The 20097-nt window shown below is 54.2% G+C and overlaps 1 protein-coding gene across 1 annotated transcript; it reads right to left on the bottom strand.

Moving 5' to 3' along the window:
* Positions 1 to 685: 685 nt before the first annotated feature.
* Positions 686 to 18766, bottom strand: TGME49_223390 (activating signal cointegrator 1 complex subunit 3 family 1 ASCC3L1, putative). The gene is made up of 18 exons (XM_018779997.1): positions 18248 to 18766; positions 16888 to 17224; positions 14324 to 16035; positions 13287 to 13875; positions 12215 to 12891; positions 10973 to 11284; positions 10388 to 10678; positions 9830 to 10084; positions 9092 to 9368; positions 8200 to 8478; positions 7353 to 7590; positions 6541 to 6814; positions 6017 to 6206; positions 4978 to 5183; positions 4291 to 4555; positions 3803 to 3894; positions 2576 to 2698; positions 686 to 1858 (listed from the first exon to the last, which is right to left on the bottom strand). The coding sequence occupies exons 1-18, from the start codon at positions 18491 to 18493 to the stop codon at positions 1598 to 1600; spliced, it is 6624 nt and encodes a 2207-aa protein (XP_018635891.1). The 5' UTR covers positions 18494 to 18766; the 3' UTR covers positions 686 to 1597.
* Between the last annotated feature and the right edge of the window lie 1331 nt (positions 18767 to 20097).

The raw sequence follows: 20097 nt of genomic DNA, 5'->3' as shown, positions 1-20097 counted from the left end.
CAAGCGGCAGCGCGACGCTTCAGTGAGAAGAAAAGAGCCTCGGCTCTCGCATTCTCTGCACTCTACTTTTCTCTGCTGTGAATGTTTGACACTCGAGCTTCGCTGTGAAAAAACCTGGCACTCTCTTTTGCTTCTCCGTGAGCAGCACAATCCACGCGCGACGGGAGCAGCGGCTCAAAGCTTTGCAGAGGGACGGGGTAGCACGCGAATACGGATACGCCGACGACTTGCCGCTTGAAACGCCCACTGCTGTTTCAAGCGGCAAGTCGTCGGCGTATACTTGAAGATTGCAAATAGTGCCACTCCAGCGTTGCCACAAAGGAAAACAAGAGTCTTTTCCAGAAAATGCTTTCGAGCCTCCCACTCAACCAAGAGGAATCGCCTCCGCAAATCAACTGCCTGTGCGCTGTGCAGGGCAAGGATCCTAAGAGAGGCCGGGGAGAAGTTCTGCAAAACATCTGAACAGATTCCTAATACATGCTAGGTAAATTCTGGATGTGGTCTAAACAGGCTCTGGATGAAATGTAGATGTATTCAGAATAAAGACTGAAAAAGAGTAGATATGGTAAGGGCAATTTGCGGAGGAATTCTGGATCACGTCTGGCTGATTTCTTACAAAATTTCAGATAAATGCTGAAAAAGTCTAGATAAATTCCGGACAAATTCAGAAAAATTCCGGTTAAATGCTGGATTGATTCGGAATGTGGTTTTCTTCACGCTTCTGCTTTGCAAATACAGTGACGTCTTAGCCTCTGATATAATATCGAAGACCATGCCAGAAGCCGAGGCCGTGTACGATAATTGCAGAATTGCATTATCCATCCAGAGCAGCACCATTTCGTTTGATCCTCTACACCACAGCGCCGCCCTGGCCGGTGCCGAAACTGCACGGGGCCGAGTTGCAGTGCGCGTGCAACCCAGTGGAAAAGTCGGCGTTCTGTGTCCTGTACGACTGAAGTCCTCTTCACGATCATCGGTAGTAAAATGAGCAAAGCGACAGTTGCTGACAACCGGCGAAGCAAAGTTGCTTCGACTGCGGTCTAGCACTAAGAACTATTCCACTCGGTGTCTCGATCGTTCGCTTCCCCTCCCGCTTCTGCATAAAGCAAAGTTGCTGCCGTCGTCCCTCCTGTTCCACGAAGGTGCGACAAAAAAGAGAGAATCACCTGTCAGGAAGCGGGGCGATTTCTCTCAACGACGAAAGAATGCGAAAAAAAGTTACTGTCTCGCCCACCGCCCTCCTCGCGTCGCGTCCGAGACAAATCGCAACTTCTTGGGATGAAAACGTTTTTCAATGCGTCTCGCGCTGTTGACTTCTAAATACCAGGCAGTGCGACTTGCAGTGTGGACGCCGGCCAGGGCACCGACGCGGCGAACGCTTGACCTCTTCGCGCAGCCTCCCCCAGACGAAAACTCGAGCGCAAGCACAGACGCACTCTCGAGTGCCTCCACTACTGAAGAGGACTCCAGATACGAGATGGACCTTCCCCCCGACCGCAGCTCTCGTTCGACGGTGGCAACCAACACTGTCTGTCGACTTGCGCGACTCGGTATGTAGATCTTCAGACGTTTTCTCTTTCCTCCGTTTGCCGGTTCCTCAGGACCGCACGCGAACGTCGAATTTGTATTCTTGGTCTCCACCGACGTAGGAGTCGCCCATGAGGTAGAGCACGTAGGAATGCTTCCCGTCTGTCTCCGGAGCCTCGAAGGAGAGCGTGACTGTGGTCGTCGGCTTATTTAGCGAAAGGCGCTTGATTGCAGCGAGAGAATTCGAGGAAGCTCTTCCAACGACCAGCCACCACTGCTCTTCCTTCTCTCGCGGGAAGTACGGCGCGTATACGGCACCGGACGTCTCCTCCTGCGCACAAATGGGGATCCAGTGACAGTCTGTTGCCGCATCTTCCACAGGTGAACTCAGGTTTGAAGACACAGAGACCGCGCAGCCCCTGAACACTGTCGACAGCTCCGTGGGTGCCGCGAACGCAGATGCGCGGTCGGCAAAGCAGAGAAGACACAGAGACAGCGACTAGGAGACACTTTGACCGCGTTTCCAGTTGCACACTCTACGTCCGCTAGCTCACGAGGGCGCTTCGCGAGACCCAACGGGTAATTCTTCTCCACCTCGGAAAGCGAAAGCGACAGACATCGAACCTAGAGAAACATAAGCCAGTCGCCGCTTCGTGGAACGAAAGCTGTCGACAGAGAGAGGCGCGGGCGACCCGCAGAGACAGGCGAGAGAACGAGCAGGCACCACCACCCCGGTGGAAAGGGAGAAGCGAAGCTTGAAGGCATTCTCTCGCTGACCGATCCTCGCGACGGGATCCAGCTGAAGTCCGCATGCGTCCAAAAAAAGACTCAGAAAAGTTGCACAGAAAGGGCGGCGCGCAAGAGCCACCAGTCACCGGAAGAGAGAACAGAAAACACGAGAAAAAGTGGACAGAAGCGAAAACAGCAGAGAAGAACAGAGCAAGTCGAGCGAAGCTCGACGCAGAGGAAGGCCGAAAAGAAGAAAAACAAAGACGCCCTCGCGCATGTGAGAGACATACAGCCGTCACCGCAGCTCAGGTGTACGTACCGCGCAGTCTCGTTCTAGAGTGACTGTACACTGCAGATTCTCGTTCGGTAGCACGTCGTCCTTCTTCGAAACTTGGAACTCCACGTTGACAACAGGATATCTGTTGCTCGCTTTGGCAACGTCCTGAGAACGCAGCGAGAAAGGAGACAAGAGAGCCTGAAACGTTTTTCGGAGCTACATCAAGAGGAGAAACGCGAGTCCAACTCGTTCTGTGGAAGCACAAGAGAGAGGAAAAGAAATCAAGTTTCTCGGCACTGAAACGCGAAGAAACGGGCAAATGACGTCACACCCGAGCGGCGAACGGAACGCTCCGAACGTGAGAAGAAAGGCGTTTCTGGGTGTCGCCGACTTCCGCCGGAAAAAGGACTGTGAACCGAGAAACAGAGACCGGCTGCATGCACCCGAGACGACAAAGCGTCGGTGTCTCTACAGTCCCCCAGAGAACAGGAAGAAGACAGCGAGTGCACCGCTTCACGAAAGATAACGAAGCGCCTGTGACAGACACGGCCGAGAAGGAAGGGAGACGAGGAAAAAGAGGACAGGAAGCCAATGAAACAGCTTTCGAGAGACATTCTTTGTCCAATTTGAAGTCGTCTGCCCTTTGAAAGAACTGTAGACATAGGAGCCCTCTCTGGAGAGCAGAGGAGAGAAGGCGCAAGCCGAGAAGAACGAAACGTCTGCGGTTGGGCGAGGTCGCAAAAAATTGTGAATCACAGAAAGAGGAAAACGCAGAGGGAATCCACGCTCCGACGCGGCTAATCAAAAAGAGAACTTTCACTTCGAGACGAGAACTGCGGCTCGAAGAAGTTGCGAAGATGCAGCGCGAGAAAGAAAGGAACAAGAAACCATCAGACCGAGAAACCAAGACGCACTCCGTGCTGCACATTTCCCCATCCTGACCTTCTTTCCCGACTTCCAGGTACGCATGCAACATCTGACACAGAGAAGAAAACGTCCGCGAGCTGCGGGAGTTTTATCTCCCCGTCGACGAACGACAGACTTTTTCTTTGTCTCCCCGCCTGAGCAACTGCTCTTTTTCTCCATGGCACTGAGAACTGCGTGGAGCCTGCCATGGGCGCAGAGACAGCCGAGCGCCGATCCATGCTCATGAAAATCAAGGAAGCAGTCACTGGCTGCATGTGAGAAGCGACATCCGTCCACGGAGCCTCGCCGCACCGACTGTTCAGACACCTGGCAAGAGCCTCGACGCTGTCTGCAGAAGAGTACCTTGAGTTGCGACGGAGTAAGAGGCTTCAGGAGTTTCTCTCTTTCCTTCTCGTCCATGTTCATCAAGTCGAAAATGTCATCGACGCCCATCTCTGCAGACGGAGACGCAACAACACCAAAAAAGCTTTCAGCAAATACAGGCACATTTACACATATAGATGCATATATATATATATATATATATATATATCCTATGCTGCTTAACATCACAGCTCTGTATTCCTATCATACCTAAGCGGTATTTTCTAGCGTCGAGTCTTGTGCCTTTGAAAAGGAATTCACATCGAAATCCGGATGCGCCCTCGCCGTTGCAAAAACGCCTCTGGAACAACCAGTAGAGATCATATACATACTTACACACGCACACATGCATATATATATATATATATATATATATATTGTAACATTTATTCGCATATCAGCATCTCGCCGTTTCTCTTTTTAATTGTGCGGAAGTTTGTGGGCTTTCGAAGAGCGCGCAATTTTACCTTTGGCTTGTTCCACGAGTTCATCTGTGAAGTGAGGCAGTTGCTTGAGCGCACTGCACTGGGTGGCGTTGCCGCCTCCGAGTGCCGCGGTGGTCATCGCCTGAACGACGGCTTGGCAGATTTCCATGGCCGACAGCGCAGGGACCAGCCAGCCGTTCGAGGAGATCACATCCACGAGTGCATGCAGCAGCCGAATCGAAGGCTCCAGCAAAACCTTCTGGTCTGCAATCAAGTCGCTCGGCAGCGGCGTCCGGTTGAAGTGTGCCTGCACAGGAAAAACGACGCAGCGCGGTCCAGAGGATTTGCCGCGATTGCCTCTTTCCTCGTGAGGCGGCGCGGAAGCCGTCGCCGATCTTCCACTTGCATCCCAAAAGTTTCACCAACTCTGCAGGCGCCGCCACGGCGCAGGTCGGGAGAGGAGAGAGAACCTGACGCGAAAGAATCTTCGCGTCCTCATACAGTGTCCAACGCCAGAAACAGATTCATCACATACGCAAATAACACACACACACTTTCTCCGTATACTCATATACTCATGTATACATATATATATCTATATATATATATATGTATATATATGTGGAGAAGCATGCGCAGACAAGTGGCTACCGAAGCCTCCGTGTATGTGAGTGTAGGTAGGAACATTCTCGACAGAGAGACGTCCGCGTTTCCCATTTGCTGGCTTACGTAGAGGAGAATGAGGGCCTTTGTGCTTGGCTTATTGAGATCTTCAGAGTTGGCGGGCAGCCGGACGCCGAGGCGTTGTGCGAGACCTTTCAGAGTTCCTTCCTCTCCAGGTCGCAGGGGCAGGGTGCTGAACTCAGAAGAAGCGGCCAGAATCTCCAGCAACGCTCGACGCTTGCATGTGGGCGTCAGCGAACGATTGAAAAGTTCTGCAGAAGCGAAACAAACGCATGCAGACCGTGGAACGCGCCAGAGGGATAGCTGCGACCCTCTGCAGGAGCAGAGTCAGGCCTCGAAAGTGAGCGCGAAACCGGGAGAGCGGCCACAAGGTTTCGCAGGAAGGCGGCGCAATGAAATTCGCCGACAGCTAGCGGGGAGAAACCCTCAGGTGTATGCACACCCCAGGCAGCCACACCACTTGCATGCGCATGCAGAACGCAGCTCCTTCGCCAGAAGAGAAAGAGGCAGACCGACAGAGAGGTGGGGGCTACCAACGTTTGTACGGAAAGAAGGGTGTCTTGGCACAATCTGAATTTGAGAACTTTTTTCAAATGTTTTGCTCTGATGGGTGTTTTTTTTCGTGAGGAACGCAAACTGCATTTCCCGATACAGCGACATGAGCGACGAACCCAGGATGTTCATAGAACTAAGGATCCTCCTGATACCAAGGACCGCAAGTCCTCCAATTAACCAATCAGTATCCTCAGGATTTAAAACAGCCAAGCTAGTATTTCTCGGAGGGTACATTGTCAAACCAAGACCACAAACGAATTCAGCTCGACTTCCCGCGAGTCGATCTAAAGAAGAGGCTAGATACCACGACTGCGTCAGACCGCAGGGGAGACCGCAGACCCAGCAGGAGCAGTCCGACGATCGAGAGTCGAAGATGCGCCACGAAGGATCCTTGAACACCCCTGTCGCCGAAAAAGCATGTGTGAGACTAAACGTCGCCCTTCGCGAGAGCTTCCGGCGCGGAGCAGACAAACGGGAGACATCCCTCCTGTCCCTGCATGCGCCGAGTTTCTTTCGCTGTCTCCCTTACCGATCGTGTTGACTTTGACATAGTAGAACGCGGCAACGAGACCCAAGTTGAGCGGCTGGAGATCGACTTCGTTCTGCTCAGAGACGCACTGCGCCTGTTCGAGTGTATGTACACTCGACTCGACCAGCTCGGAGAGGTAGTCGCTGAGGTGCTGGTGGCTGACGCCCTGCAGACCGTAGTAGTTTGGGTTCTGAAGCACAAGAAGAACAGTAGAGGTTCTTCTTTTCAGCGGGGGTTGCGAGAGTCCGGGCAACAAAGGGGATGTGCATCTGCTGCCGCAGAACGCGCTGCATTCGACAGATCCATGCGCTACCGGGAGAGAGGTGCGACTCTGAGCCAGTCAAGCGCGCGCAGACCTGCGTAGATCTGCGGAGCAAGACCCGATACCGCCAGAAGACGACCGAAACGCGAGGGAGACACAACGAAGGGTGAGAGGTGCGGACAGACGCCAGGGAAAGGATGGAGCAGAACTGGAGAGAAGCTGGAGGCAGGCGGAAGGAAGCTTGAGGTTGGCGGCGCCGTACCTTCGCGAGGCGGCGGTAGAGGAACGTCCACGTAAGCCAGTCGACCGCATCTTGCTTGTTTTCAATGGTTTTCAAGACGACTTCTGCGTTGATGTGATCGACGAGGTTTTGTTCGAGCTGCGACTCCACCGGGAGAGGTTCGAAAACGAACTTCTTGTAGAACTCCCGCTTCGACGACGGGCAGAAGAGAACTGCGAAGCCATGCTTGTCGATCGACGGCCGCGTCGCATGTCCGAGCATCTGCAGCACATCTGCCACCGTGTAGTCTTCGTACCTGAGAAGACACACAGAGCCGCTTCCAGAGCCGATTCCAGACTCGATTCCAGACTCGATTCCAGAGCCGCTTCCAGAGCCGATTCCAGACTCGATTCCAGAGCCGATTCCAGACTCGATTCCAGAGCCGATTCCGGTCTCGGGAGTGGACGCGTCCAAAAGAGGAGGACGCCACGGCACCGCGCAGGGCGCCCGTTCTGGAGGAAGGGGAGCACCGCGAAACCGAGGCGGTGCCGCCTGTTGAAGAGACATACGTCCCCAGCAACTTCGGGGAGAGAAGGGAGAGGGAAACGTTCCTGAAAAGGAGCGGCGAGACATAAACGCAGAAGAAGAAGAGGACGCAACGCGGAAAGAAGCGACGCTGAAAAAGAAGAAGAGACACGGAAAAACGGAGAGGAGGAGGCGCGCAAGCAGACAGACGGGCGACGAAGGCCAGGCAAGGAGAAGGAACGAGAAGGCGAGAAGCCTCGCTGGAGGAAGAACAGAGAGGACAGAACACAGAGAGAGTTTAAAGCAAACGCAGAATCACTTGTGCTCACCCGTTTTCAGTGAATTTTTTTGTGTCGACGATGACGACAAGATGGGCGTACATCTGCAGACCCCAAGCACACTCTTCCGCGACGACGACAACTTGAATCGCTCCTGCTGCATGCAGTTGCTGCACAAGCTGTTGCTCCGCCGCAGAGAGGCCCGAGTGAAGCAGCCCAACGCCGTACGCAAGCGTCTCGCTCAGCATTTTGTCGCGCACCACGGAGGTGTATTTGCGCATGACTTCATCTGGAAACAGTGGAAGAAAAAGAAAAACGTCACCGAGACCGAGAGTGTACGAAAGGCTCCCGTTCCGGTGTCCTCCAGCGTCTCTACACACCGACTTCTTCTGCGACCTTCCTTGCCCCATCGCTCCCCTCTCTCCTTGCAGCCCACAGGCGTCTCCCTTCTCGTGCGTTTCCAAGACGCCTACGAAGCCGAGGGCAAACGCGCCACCTGGGACCTCCACCTAGACGTTCACTCCACATCAAACGACACAACTCCATGTACACTTTCACACACATGTGCATATATATATATATTTATATATATATATTTATATATACATATGTAGTTATACAGATATACAGATATATATATATATATATATATACAGATACAGATATATATGCAGATACATACGTATACGTGCATACATATATGTGGAGATTTGCCGCTATAGAAGATACAGCGAGTTATCTTTGCGGTTTTTGTCGGCTTGTGCAGTAGTGGGCCGCTGAGAAAAAGAGCCTGTTCGACAAGCGCGAACCGCACAGCTCTAGATTTGTCTGCGCGCCTGTGTGCCGCCGTTTTTGTTTCCGCGATCTCTGTGGAGGTGATGGCAGCTCGGATGTTTACCGGAGACATGCAGGAACTTTTTCGGGTCGTCGTCCGCAGCGGCTTGGAGGAGAAGGTCGATGGCGGTGAGTCTGCAGTGTCGTCTGTCAGAACAGAAGACGATGACGTTCTTGAGTTTTTTCAACGTGGACCGGTCGTCGTCGCGAGTGTACAGCTTCACAGCTTGGTAGACTGCCTTGCTCATCGCCAGCAGCCGCGCTTCTCGGTGGTAGACGTCGAAGCCGTGAAGCGAAATCTCCAAGGGAACTGTTCGTACACTGGGGTGGAAGTTGAACAGACCTGCACGCGCCGCAGCCAGAAACGCTCTCTGCGGAGTGAAGACATCGGGGCAAAACCGGCTTCCGCGCATGCGCGACCGACGCAAAAAACGGAGAGAGAGACTCAGAGAAAGAGGTGAGAAAGGGACAGAGAGAGACAAGAGGAACGCGCGCAAAGCGGAGTAACGACACAGAGCGAGAGAGGAATTCTCTCCAGCGAGCGAAGAAGACAAGCAAGGTGACAGCATGCATCATGCAAAAGACAGACAGAGACGACGACACTCTCACGCGTCGAAGCAGAAAACCCAGTCTCCCGCATGCGTAAATCTAAGCACCCGTCTAGCAAAGAGCCACACCAAACATCTCTTCCCTTCTCTCTCGACAAACGCATGCACCCAAGTGAATCTGCGCTTTCACGTACGGAAATGCATGCATATGTACACATATATACACCGCTACGCAAGCATAGAGACACAAGCCCGCATGCACATCCACATGCTCACAAACACATATACATATATATATATATATATATCCAAATATATACATATATGTATACATATATATCCACTTTCTTTTCACACGCAAGCATATATATATATATATATATATATAGGTATATATGGGTGTCTGACCACTGCTGCTGACGCCGAGCCAGTCTCCGACATCTTTCGCGTTTGCGAGGGAATTTGCCATGGCGACAATGCGAATCGGACGCTGGAGTTGAGCAGAGATGTAGCGCGTTCTGGAGAGACAGATTTCGAGCGTGGACCCCACAGACGAGTTCAGCAAGTGCAAGTCGTCGACGAGAAGCAGGCGAATCGACTGCAGAGCCTTTCGTGTCTTCCAGCGCCGAGAGACAAAGTCCCAGTTCTCCGGAGTCGCCAGAATGAGCTGCGACTGCTCCACCAACTGCGAGACACACGCAGAACAGCACAGACGCGTTCTCTTCAGAGAGAGAAGCCTTGGAATTCCGCTGGCCGCTACCTCGACGCAGAAGCTCATCTGTCTAGGTCTCCAGCGGCATCTGTCTGCTGTTCTGCCTACGCCCGCCTCTAGGCGTCACCAGGTTCCTCTCGACCCATCTCCACCGCTGGAGCGCGTCTCAGGCTTCGCTGTGGACAGGCTCCTGGACGTCTTGATTCCGACAGCGTCCTTCGGGGAGGACAGGCAGGTTCGAAGAAAAACAGACAAATGCAGACAGAAGCACCGAATCGCAAAGTCCGACCTCCACCGCGAGTCTGGCCCTGGAACAGAGGCGAACGGCACTGCTGACGGACTCGGCGCTGCAGCCGACCGGCTCAAACATGCGTCTCGAGAAAACCTGGAACTGACGGTGAAACGCAGCTCGCTGTCGCTGCGGTGTTTCTCACTTTCATGTCGTGCTGCATCTCGCCGGTGAGTTCTGCGAGCTTCAAACCCAAGCCGCGTCCCAACTTGGTCACCCAGTCTTCCAGTCTCTCCTTCACCACCAGCGGGTGTGGCGCGATGTAGACGGCCTTCCACTGGCTCGCAGGTTCCGTCTTGACCATCCGGAGAAGAGCGAACTCCAAGCAAATCTCCTTTCCACTTGTTGGCGGCAAACAGAGCAACACGTTCTCGTTCGTCGCGAACAGCGTCGAAAAGACCTGCAGAGACACCCCAGCGACAGAGGGTGACGCGCTCCACGCCGAGAAGAAACGCACAACGGCACGATGCAGAGAGGGAGGGAGACGGAGGCAGCAAGGAGGGGGAGAAGAAGAAAGAGAAAGAGAGAGAAAGAGAGAGAGAGACGAGAGAGAACCGAGAGAAGGAGAAGGATAAGCAGAGAGGGAAGAAGGAACACAGGACGAGGGAAGAAGAGAGAAGACACGGGAGCGACGAAGAGTGGAGAACTGCGAGAAGGCGGAAACCAGAGATGACAGGAAAACGATTTCTTTGAGCTGTCGCACCTGAGTTTGAATGGGGTTGAAAGCCTTGAAACTTCCTGAGTAAACTTGCTCCATCTTCGCATCTCTAAGCGCCGTGATCGGCAGAGGCTGGAGATCAAGGAGCTCTGTGTGGGGAGGAGTTCTTTCCGGGAGAATAAGGCTTTTGAACGAAATGGGGAGAGAAGACTCCGAGAGCAGCCACCTGTCTGACACGACTCGGATCGAATAATTCGGCGGAAGAGGATCCGTAATTGGAAGCGTGAAGCACAGCGTGTGCTCAACCTCTCCAGTGAACGGCGGCATGATGAACATCTGAAAAAAAAACATTCCTCGATGTTGCGGACCGTACACCCGTATATGGATATATGCGCTAACGTATATATATATATATATATATATGTATATCTGCATATATATCTACTCTCTATATTTTATACATACATATATGTATGTATGTATGTATGTCTGTGAATCGGTGCCGATATGCAGAGGTTGAAAAGTGAGTGGCTCTCCAGTGACGGCAGAGAGAGAGAGAGTTCTTTGCACGCCTCTCTGCAATACAGGTTGACGCCCGCTCGCCTGTGAAGTCTGCCTCGAGTTTTCTACCTCGTGGTGGAGAATCTGTTCGCCATCGACGTCCTCGACGAGCACCCAGAAAACTTCGCCGCTGCCATGGACTTTCGCCTCCCACTGGAAGTCGGGAGTGATTGTCAGCTCAACGACGAGGCAGGTTCGCGTGAGCGGCTGGACGAAGGCGGCGAGTTCCAGCTTCGGAAACTGGTGAATGAGTCTGTGCAGCAGCTTGCCCATCTTCGGTACGCGAACGAGCTCTCCAATCTCCGTCGACGAGAGGTCGTAGTACCGCTCGAAGGGCAAGTCCTTCTTCTCGATCTTCCGCAGCAGTTCCTCCGGCAAGACCTGAAGAGAGGAGTGTGGAGCGCACCAGATACGAAGCCTTGCGTTCAAACCTGAGGAGGCGCCTGCCTGACGAACGAGACTCCTCGGCAGAGATCTGCGAAACAGGTCGGACGGACGAGCGGAAGTCGACAGGCGAAGCTGCGGCCTGGATCCTTCCGACGTTTTCTGCCGCCCCGACGAACAGCGGCATCCAGCGACAAAGCGTCTCTAGACCGGCCAGGGAACGCGAGTCGACGCAGAGCAGTGCGAAGGAAGGCACAGAGAACAATCTCACGAATCTCGAAGTGCGGAACACCCTGGAACGCGAAACGGCGGACTCGCACGCGCGTCCTCCACAGCGAGCTGCCCTGTTGACATTTCGCTCGAGGAGGAGCTGCTCGCATGGACAAGTGGAAGGAACCCAATGCTGGCCGAGGAGTCTCGCCGCGCGGCACCCGGAAAAGAAAATGAGAAGAACGTCAAGCGAGTGTGGGGAACCTTTGCGAAGCACAAAAACCATGCAAACGGGAGCTGGAGAGAGAAAGTGCGTCTTTGAGAGCTGAAGATGAGAATGAAAATCGACTTCCTTCCTCAGGCGACCGCCAACGCGCCGTTCGTTTCACCTTCCTAGTCCCGTCGCGTGTCTGGCTCTTTGCAAAGGCGCCCACATATGTATTCATCATTTCTCGGAAAAGGACTCGATTTCTGTTCAGAGACTGCGACTGTTTGTTCTCCTGAAAGATGAGAGTCTCAAAGCCTCTGATGCAGAGGCTCTTCAGTCGGCGTCGTCTGTAAGGCTGCCCGCTTTCAGCAGCGCGTTTCCTCCTCTCCGTCCACTCTCCCTTGCTGCTCTCCGCTGCAGTCTCTTCTTTGGTTTGCACTTTCTCTCTGGACCTCTTTCGCGTTTTCTCACTCGCGCCCTCTCCGCAGGTTCTCCTCTCCGTGTCTCACCTTGAACTGTCGGAGAGGCGTCATGCTGCTCCACATTCTCCGGTCGATTTCTTTGCAGAAGCGGAGCGCGCGCAGGGCGAGCATGGCCCATCCTCGTCGGAGACAGATTTCGAAGATGGCGCGCATGATGCGGTTCGCACTTTGCTGGACGTAGACCATGTCGGCCATCATGGCGAGGCCTTCGAGCTTCAGTTTGCTGATGTACGCCTGCAGCAGGACGTTGACCTTCGAGCTCGTCTCGTCCGGAGAGCCTTTCACGGGGATGGGCACTCGTTCCATGAGGCGCTGCAGCTCGACCTTTTCTTCCTCGCGCACAGGCATGTACTTGAACTCGGAGGAGAGCGAGAAAAGTCGCAGCAGCTCGATGTCCGACAACGTAGGCTTCATATGCTGATTGTACACCGCAATCGTCGGATACTTGATGTAGTAGTGGCTCGCGACCCTGCCCAAGGCTGTCACCTGGATCGCCCCCATGCGTCGGTCGTACTTAATCAGAAAGTTCTTGTCGAGGATCTTCAACGCGCTGTCTACCAAGTTCACACAGTGCTGCTCGAGCAGCTTGTCGCGTTCTGCGTCTTCAGGCGGCACTCCATACAAGGACGGATTCTTCAGCATCCGCACATACAGGTAGGTGTACCCTAGCCAGTTCACAGCGTCCTCTCGGCTGCGCACCGAACCTGAATACGCGCAACAGTTCCACGCAGAAGCCTGAGCCGATCAACCTTCCCGAGGAGAGAACGAAGCTCGGAGGGCGCCTGCGAAAACGCGTCCGTGACTCCAAAGCACACACAGAAACTCATCCACGCCCACAGAAACGGCGATCACTCTCTCTCGATCTCTCTGCCTCTCTCTCTCTCGGTATGTATCGCTATGTATCTCGCCATCTACACATATATACAGGCCCCAACGCATCCACACACATCGTCAGAGAGGCCCAGGCTCGCATAGAGAAGCCGTGCGGCAGCTTTGCGGAGTTTCACATTGGTTTGTCCCCGTCCTGGCGTCTGTAGAGAAGACGTTCTCGAGCGCTCTCGACCCGGTGCGCGACGCGCGCCCACCCCGCTCCCCTCACCGAGGACGACTTCCGCGTTGAGCATGTCGGGCAGGCAGGAAAGCATTTGACTTTCGATGGGGAGTTGCTGGTTGTTCAGAGACAGGTAGTACTGCAGTTCGCTGTGCTGCGTGATGAGGATCGCGTGACCGGAGGTGTCGTACTGAGGGCGTCCAGCGCGGCCCATCATCTGAAGAACGTCCATGGGGCTCAGCTCCGCCCAGGCGCCTTTCTCGGGCAAGTAGACCTGGGTGCCTTTGATGATGACAGTGTGCGCAGGGAGGTTGACTCCCCACGCAAGGGTGGCTGTGGAGACGAGCACTTGGATGTGACGGTCGGCAAAAAGATCTTCAACGAGCTTGCGGTCCGTCCGCGGAAGGCCTGCGTGGTGGACTGCGAAGCCGTACGGCAGCAGCTCCTTCAGATCGCCCGTCTTCACCGCCTCGGCCTCGGACTGCAGAATCTCTCGGCTGGCCGTCATATGCTGGAGAAAGCGCGGAAGTGTGTCTCGCTGCATCGCCATGTCGCGGATGAAGCGCGCGGTCTTGACCGTCTCCTTCCGCGAGTGTACGAAAATCAAAACTTGCGACTTCCCGGCGCTCTCCATCAGCTGCACGTCGCGGGCAACACAAGACGCCACAGCAGACACAAACCCCGCGCATATAATACGCAGCTCCGCGAGGCACAACGGCGGAACTGCCTTTGTGAGGTGGATCGACACCGGGACGCGGGTATCGTTCCTCGTTCGGACGCGAGGTGCCAGCGGCGAAGGAGAAAGCGAGAGGAAAAACGAAACGCCACCCCAGTTCAAGACCGAGTGTGCGTGTGAAACGTATGTGCTTTGGTTTTTCGAATTCCACTTGTGAAAACAAGGCAAGGACGACGGGGAAGAGAGAACTTCGCGCGCGCAAGACTCACAGCGCATCGACGGTTCGCTTCCAAGTTTCGACTCGCTTGTCTCCACAGCTACGTCCCTGGAGGCAGAGAGGCATGTGTGCGTTGGACTCGCGTCCACGGGGCCTCTCCTCCGCGGCCTGATCTCGGCAGGCGTTCCGTACCTTTTCGTAAGTGACCTCATTCATGGTGTTGTAGCGCTTGATTGCCTTTTTATCTTTGATCCCGATGTACGTTTGCTTCAGCGGCACGGGTCGGTAGTGGTTGCCGAAGAAGAAGAGTCCTTTCTCAGGTGCGACGCGGAGACAGACGGCGACGTCATCGTAGTTGGGGAGAGTGGCGCTCAAGCCGACCAAGCGAATATGTTCCTGGGCAGTTTCGATTTGCCTAATCGTTCGCGCGATGATCGACTCGAGGACCGGGCCTCGCGCGTCGTGGAGCAGGTGGATTTCGTCGATGATGACCAGCCGCACGAGCTGCGTGTAGGCGCGCTCGCCCGCCTTCCGCGTGATGATATCCCATTTCTCTGGAGTGGTGACGATGACCTGCGTCTCCTCGATCTGCTGCCGAGTCAAGTTGACGTCTCCCGTCAACTCGCGCACACTCACGCCGTAGGGTTGCAGGCGCTGCGAAAACGCCTGGACTTGCTCGGCGACCAGCGCCTTCATTGGGGAGATGTACACCACCTTGAAGCTGGCCAAGTCGACCGCACCGGTCTTCGCGTTCCGGTGGCGTCCGATCACGTTGAGAATCGCGAGCATCGCGACGTTCGTCTTTCCTGCGCCGGTCGGCGCGCAGAGCAGCAAGTTCTCGTGAAACTCCTCAAACGCAACTCGGAAGACCTTGCTTTGCATCGGATTCAGCGTCTCGATATTCACACAGGAAAACGCGGGCTGCGCCCACTCCGGGAGCGCAGAGATCGGCTGCCTTGCGTCCGCAGTCTCCTGCGGCTTCTTGAACGCCTGCACGACGACCTCGTCGTAGTTCTTCGTCTCGATGCGCCGCGCGCCGTCGGGCAGCTTTACGCGCGAGTTCGACATGAAGTGCCCACCCTGGTGGAAGGCGACTGCCGCCAAGTCGACTGCCGCGGTCGGCTTCTTCGCTCCGCGGCTCGCCTGCGGGGCCTCCGCGCCTCCGCCCTCGTTCTTCGTCTCCGCGTCTCGAGCGTTCCCAGTCTTCTTCGGAAACGCGGAGGAGGCATGTGACGCATGCAGTCCTGCGCCGCCTCCTGCGTCGTCTTCCGCGAACTCGGCGGCTCTGAGCGAGGCGGCGCGCGCCTGCGCCTTCGCAGCCAAGGACGCGGCCTCCTTGCGCACATTGATGGCGATCTCCTTCTCCTTGTTGCGGCGCGACGAGAGTGCGTCGAGAAGCTCGAGAACTTCCTGGCCCTCGGGGGAACTCCGCATTTCCTCGAAGATCGCGTTCTTCTCCTCCGGACTTTGCGCCTGACCGAGACGCACCGCGAAAAAGATCTTCCACCGATTCTTCAGAATCCGCTTGGCGAGCTCAAAATTCTCGTACTTAAGAATCACGACCAACTGGTTCTCGCACTTTTGGATGTCGGGCGTCGGGAGAATCGACAGAATCTCCTTCTCTGTCGCCACAGCCTTGTTCGGATCCTTGAATACGCCGTTCAACTCCCGCTGCAGCCAGTGCGGATCGATCTTCGAAATGTCCAGCTCGTACGCGTCGCGGTCTGCAAGCTCCTCTTCGTCGACCGCCTTCGCCGCCAGGTACGTCCGGTCTGCGTCCTCTTCCTCTTCCTCGTCTTCCTCCTCCTCCTCTCCCGGCAGCACCTCCGCCTCCATCAGCTCGTTTGCGTCCTCTTCCTCCTCTTCGTCGAACACCACCGCCACACCGGTCGAGCCGTCCAGCCCTGCAGAAAAGAAGGGTAATCTGGGATCCTTCTTGGCATAACGTTGTGTAGTTAGATGTTGCCGCCTCGCAACTGACTTAAGCGACAGTAGGAAAGCACGGAGACGACAAATTGTCCTTTCAAAGGCACGAACGACTCCAGAGCCGAAACGCGAAGACCCAGAAAGGCGACATGGACAGACGGAAACGCGGAACACAACGAGGAAAATGAAGAAGCGAGTCGAGGAAGAAACAAACCGCAAAGACCTGTCAAACGACTCCTTCGGTTTAGACGGCAACTCCTCAGTCTCTCTCACTCCTCGCGAGACCGGAGGGAGCTCAGGTCCCGCCACTGCTGCGCTACAAGCAACAGCCTTGTCTCTGGACAAAGGCCTTGCCCTGCAGCACTGCGTGATGCACATCGAGTGAAGAAGCTCTCGGATCCCTCGCTCCTTTCCCCCGGAAAACAAAGGCTCCGAAAAAGAACGAACGCTCCGGTTTCGTTCAGAGAAACGGGGATGCGAAATCACGCAAACGACTCTCATTTTCGACGGACAGAAGGGTGTTGAAAAAGAGAAAAAGGAATACACATCGACGTAACGACGCACGACAAACACGGAAATAAAAATATGCAGTTACGTCAGCACAAACGCGTACACCGCACAACACCACAAATATATATATATATATATATATATATATATATATATATGCGCATATGTTGCTGTATATGCAAGTTTCCTTTTGTCTCCACATCGAACAGTACACAAGCTATAGAGTTATATATGCGCATGTACACGAGGATTAAGCAGTGAAAATAGCGGGTGCGTCAATGTGCAGATACAGACGTTTGTACACCTCTGGTCCTGTTTACCTCCAGCCTGTGCGCCGTCCTCTTCCTCGCCGCCGAGAGAGTAGTCTGTGATGTTCTTGGCGAGTTGGTGGAGTCGGGTGAAGACGTCTGAATTGACGGGACCGAGGACTTGCTCGACATTTTTCTTCTTCTCGCTTTCTCGGCATCCGTCTGCTTTCAACGCCGCAAGCACCTCGTCTGCAGCACCCTTCAGGACTTCGTCAGGCTGGTCGCCCAGCTGCTGCTGCAGCGTCACGAGCAGCTGTTCATACACCAGACGCGTCTGCTGAGTCGTCGGCTTATAGAAGAAGATCTCAGTCACGTCTGCATCCAGCACTGTCGCGCCGCGCTTCAAGTCCTGGAACAAAGTGGTGCCGACATATCCGAACAGAGGAAAACGCAAACGCCGCGTCTGCTTTGAAAAAGTCCGACCCGGGCATCCGGGGGCGCACAAACAACCGGCTAAACTGGCTGGAAAATTTGACCATGTCCATACAACTGTCGGTACACAAATATATATATATATATATATATATATATGTATACATATATACATATATGGCATCTATGTATTCATATCCATGTGTGTGTGCATTTATATATCTCAGTAAGTGCGTAGGTAGCTAAGGATATATGTATGTGCGTATTTATGTGTGATACTGCAGGTATGTATACTCTCTTTATACATAAATGGACAGACATATACACATGCGCGTTGCGCTGTCAAAGAAATGCGGATTTGGAGGGACGAGCAGGTGATTCGAGGTGGCTAGTGTGCGTCGAAGAGACAGAATAACCGGATTGTATCGATGGATCCGCGCGGAATCTGATCGCTTTTCAAACGAAGCGTTGTATCGAAAAGCAGAAGCGAGAAGACTTAGATCCACTGGTGAGACCCGAAACTGTCAAGTTGATAAGAGATTTGATACTTTCCTATTTCTTTTGTAAGCTGGAATGTAAAGCAAGCACACAAGAGTTAAGAGAACTCTGTGTCGCAAGAATGGCCTGTGCTTTCTCGTCTCCGTCGCGTTCGCAGGTGAGACGAACAAGACGACCGAGAGCGACCAGGGACCCTGAGCCGCTGCTGTCACGCTGCGTAGTTGTACGGGGGGGTCCTTCTTCGGTTTTTCTCGAGCGGAATAATCTCAGGATTTCTGTTGAGGCTGGAGCATGAGAGAGAGACGGGTGAGATGCCCGTGCGGTCCGTACCGTCGCTCTCCTAGTCAGCCTCTCGGAGACAGCTCTCTGTGCAAGGTCTTCTGGAAAGCATCGACTACGAGGTGGACTCTGGTGTGTACCTCGGAAACCTGTGCTTCCCCTGTCTTCACGCTCTGGCGCGTGAGCCTGGCTTCAGGAATACGCCCACTCTCCTCTCACCTACCAGTTTATTTCTCTTGAGTTTTGCGCGCTTCGAGTCGTTTTTCACCGGGCGATCTTCTTTCTTCAGTCCGCGCTCGACTTTGTCGCCCATGGGGTACAGCTTGCGCCCAGCCAGAGACTCAGGCTCTCCCGTCGGTTCCCCGAGGTGGACAGCAGGAGCCACCCCCGTCGAAGTGTCTCTCTGCAGAACCAGGTTGCTGTTCTGCCTGTACTCGAAGCGCTTAAAGCGCTCAAACTCCTCCGCCATGTTGGCTCAACTGGAGTAGAGTGGAGGGGAGGGACGTGACGGCGAGAAAAGACACACAGCGGTGTCGAAGGACGAGGAACTGCAGGAGGCACCTGCACGCGAGTCGCTGAGAAGCGGCCCTGCGGCGCGGAGCAGAAATGCTCCGGGAGAGCAGACGAAAAGGAGGGCGGCAGAAGAGCGAATGCGCCTGGGTTCACGAAGAAGGCAGCCGACAGAAAGGACGAGAAGTAGATCCTCAACGCGTCCACGCAGACAAAGATGGATCCTGACGAGCAGCAGGGGTTGCAGAAAGCGGGGGAACCTGAGAGGTTCCAGACTTTTCGGGACACTTGCGGAGTGCACAGAGACGAATGCGAGTCGCGCGACAGGACGAAAAGCGAACAGTGACGAGGGTTGCAGGCTTCCGATCCAGGCCAACAGAAGCGAAAAAAAAACTGGGAAAGAGCAAACTCGAAACGAAAGGAAGCTCCAGAAAGTGTACGAATCTCGTTGTTCACCCCTTAGAGCCAAAAACGCGCGTCACTGCAAACCGGACGGAAACGCGCACAGCTGCACGTCGCTGCTCCTGCATTCCTGGTCAAACATCCGTGCGCGCCTGCGCTTTGGCTGAAACGAAGAATGGAAAGAAACGGTTGAGCCAAGCCACACCCTGCTCAGAACTGAAGAGACAAGAAGTCCGCGGACCAACGGGTTAACAAGCAGCGGGCAAAGGCTGAAGCTTTGCGCCGCCCCGAACAAGGAGTCCGAGGAGGAAAAGACGGCGCTAAAAGTGGCACGCGAATCTAGACCATTCCTTGGTCAGCTCCGCCGCTCCCAACCAAGGACACTTCCTTTAGCGAGGGCGCGAAATGAAGGAAATGTTCGCACAAGCGGCTGTGCTTTGCCCATGCGACGTTTCTTCCGGTGCATGCACGGAATTACCCAAGCAGTCGGACCCCAGGGGGTCAGCATGGTACCCCACGATTCCACTGGCTTGGGCTTGAAGGCACACTCTGCCTTCCGTTTTTTTCGGGAGAACACTTCCGCACATGTTTCCAATCGCAATTGGAATTTCATTTGTTAGTTTTTCGGGTTCTTCGATGAGATATGATTTTATGCGCAGGTCACTCGCCGCTCTCGAGAAGGCGATGGGTGCGTGGTGATTTTCCGGTGTTGGCGGCGCGGTGCTGCCACCAACGGCTCGACGGGGCTCAGTGTTTCTGTGTGTCCTTGGATTATGTATCCACTGGATCAGTTTCCCGTTGTTTCCACACTGCAAAAACATTTTCTTCGTCGCGTTGTAGACAAGGAATTGTGATCGACTTCTGCTGTGGATTTAGACTAGGAGTCACCCTGGAAATAGGAACTACAAGGAGCTTCATGCTGCCGCGTGACTGTCAACATCTCTTGAACGTCTGGCTCTCCACACTTTTTAATTCCATTGTACGTCTCTGACTAGGTCTAGCCATCAATAACGAAACCATGTAGAGTGACAAGTTTGAAGAAGTCATACGCAGCGGTCTACCCTGCTGAAAGTCGTAAATCCTGAGAGGCAACACGAAATGCAAAAGTCTTGTTGGTCTAGCGATTGTTGCAAGAAAAACTGAAGTTTCAAGTGATGCTGC

This window comes from Toxoplasma gondii, chromosome X (assembly GCF_000006565.2).
Source record: "Toxoplasma gondii ME49 chromosome X, whole genome shotgun sequence".
NCBI classification, from domain to species: domain Eukaryota; phylum Apicomplexa; class Conoidasida; order Eucoccidiorida; family Sarcocystidae; genus Toxoplasma; species Toxoplasma gondii.
The sequence above is the reverse complement of the archived record's forward strand: the minus strand, read 5'-3'. Positions and strand labels throughout refer to the sequence as shown.

Coding starts and splice junctions, on each gene's coding strand:
- TGME49_223390 (XM_018779997.1), bottom strand. CDS start 18,493: ATGGCGGAGGAGTTTGAGCGCTTTAAGCGCTTCGAGTACAGGCAGAAC. Junction 17,225..18,247: donor AACTCAAGAGAAATAAACTG/GTAGGTGAGAGG, acceptor ACTTTGTTCCAG/GACTTGAAGCGCGGCGCGAC. Junction 3,895..4,290: donor ACTCGTGGAACAAGCCAAAG/GTAAAATTGCGC, acceptor CTCCGTCTGCAG/AGATGGGCGTCGATGACATT.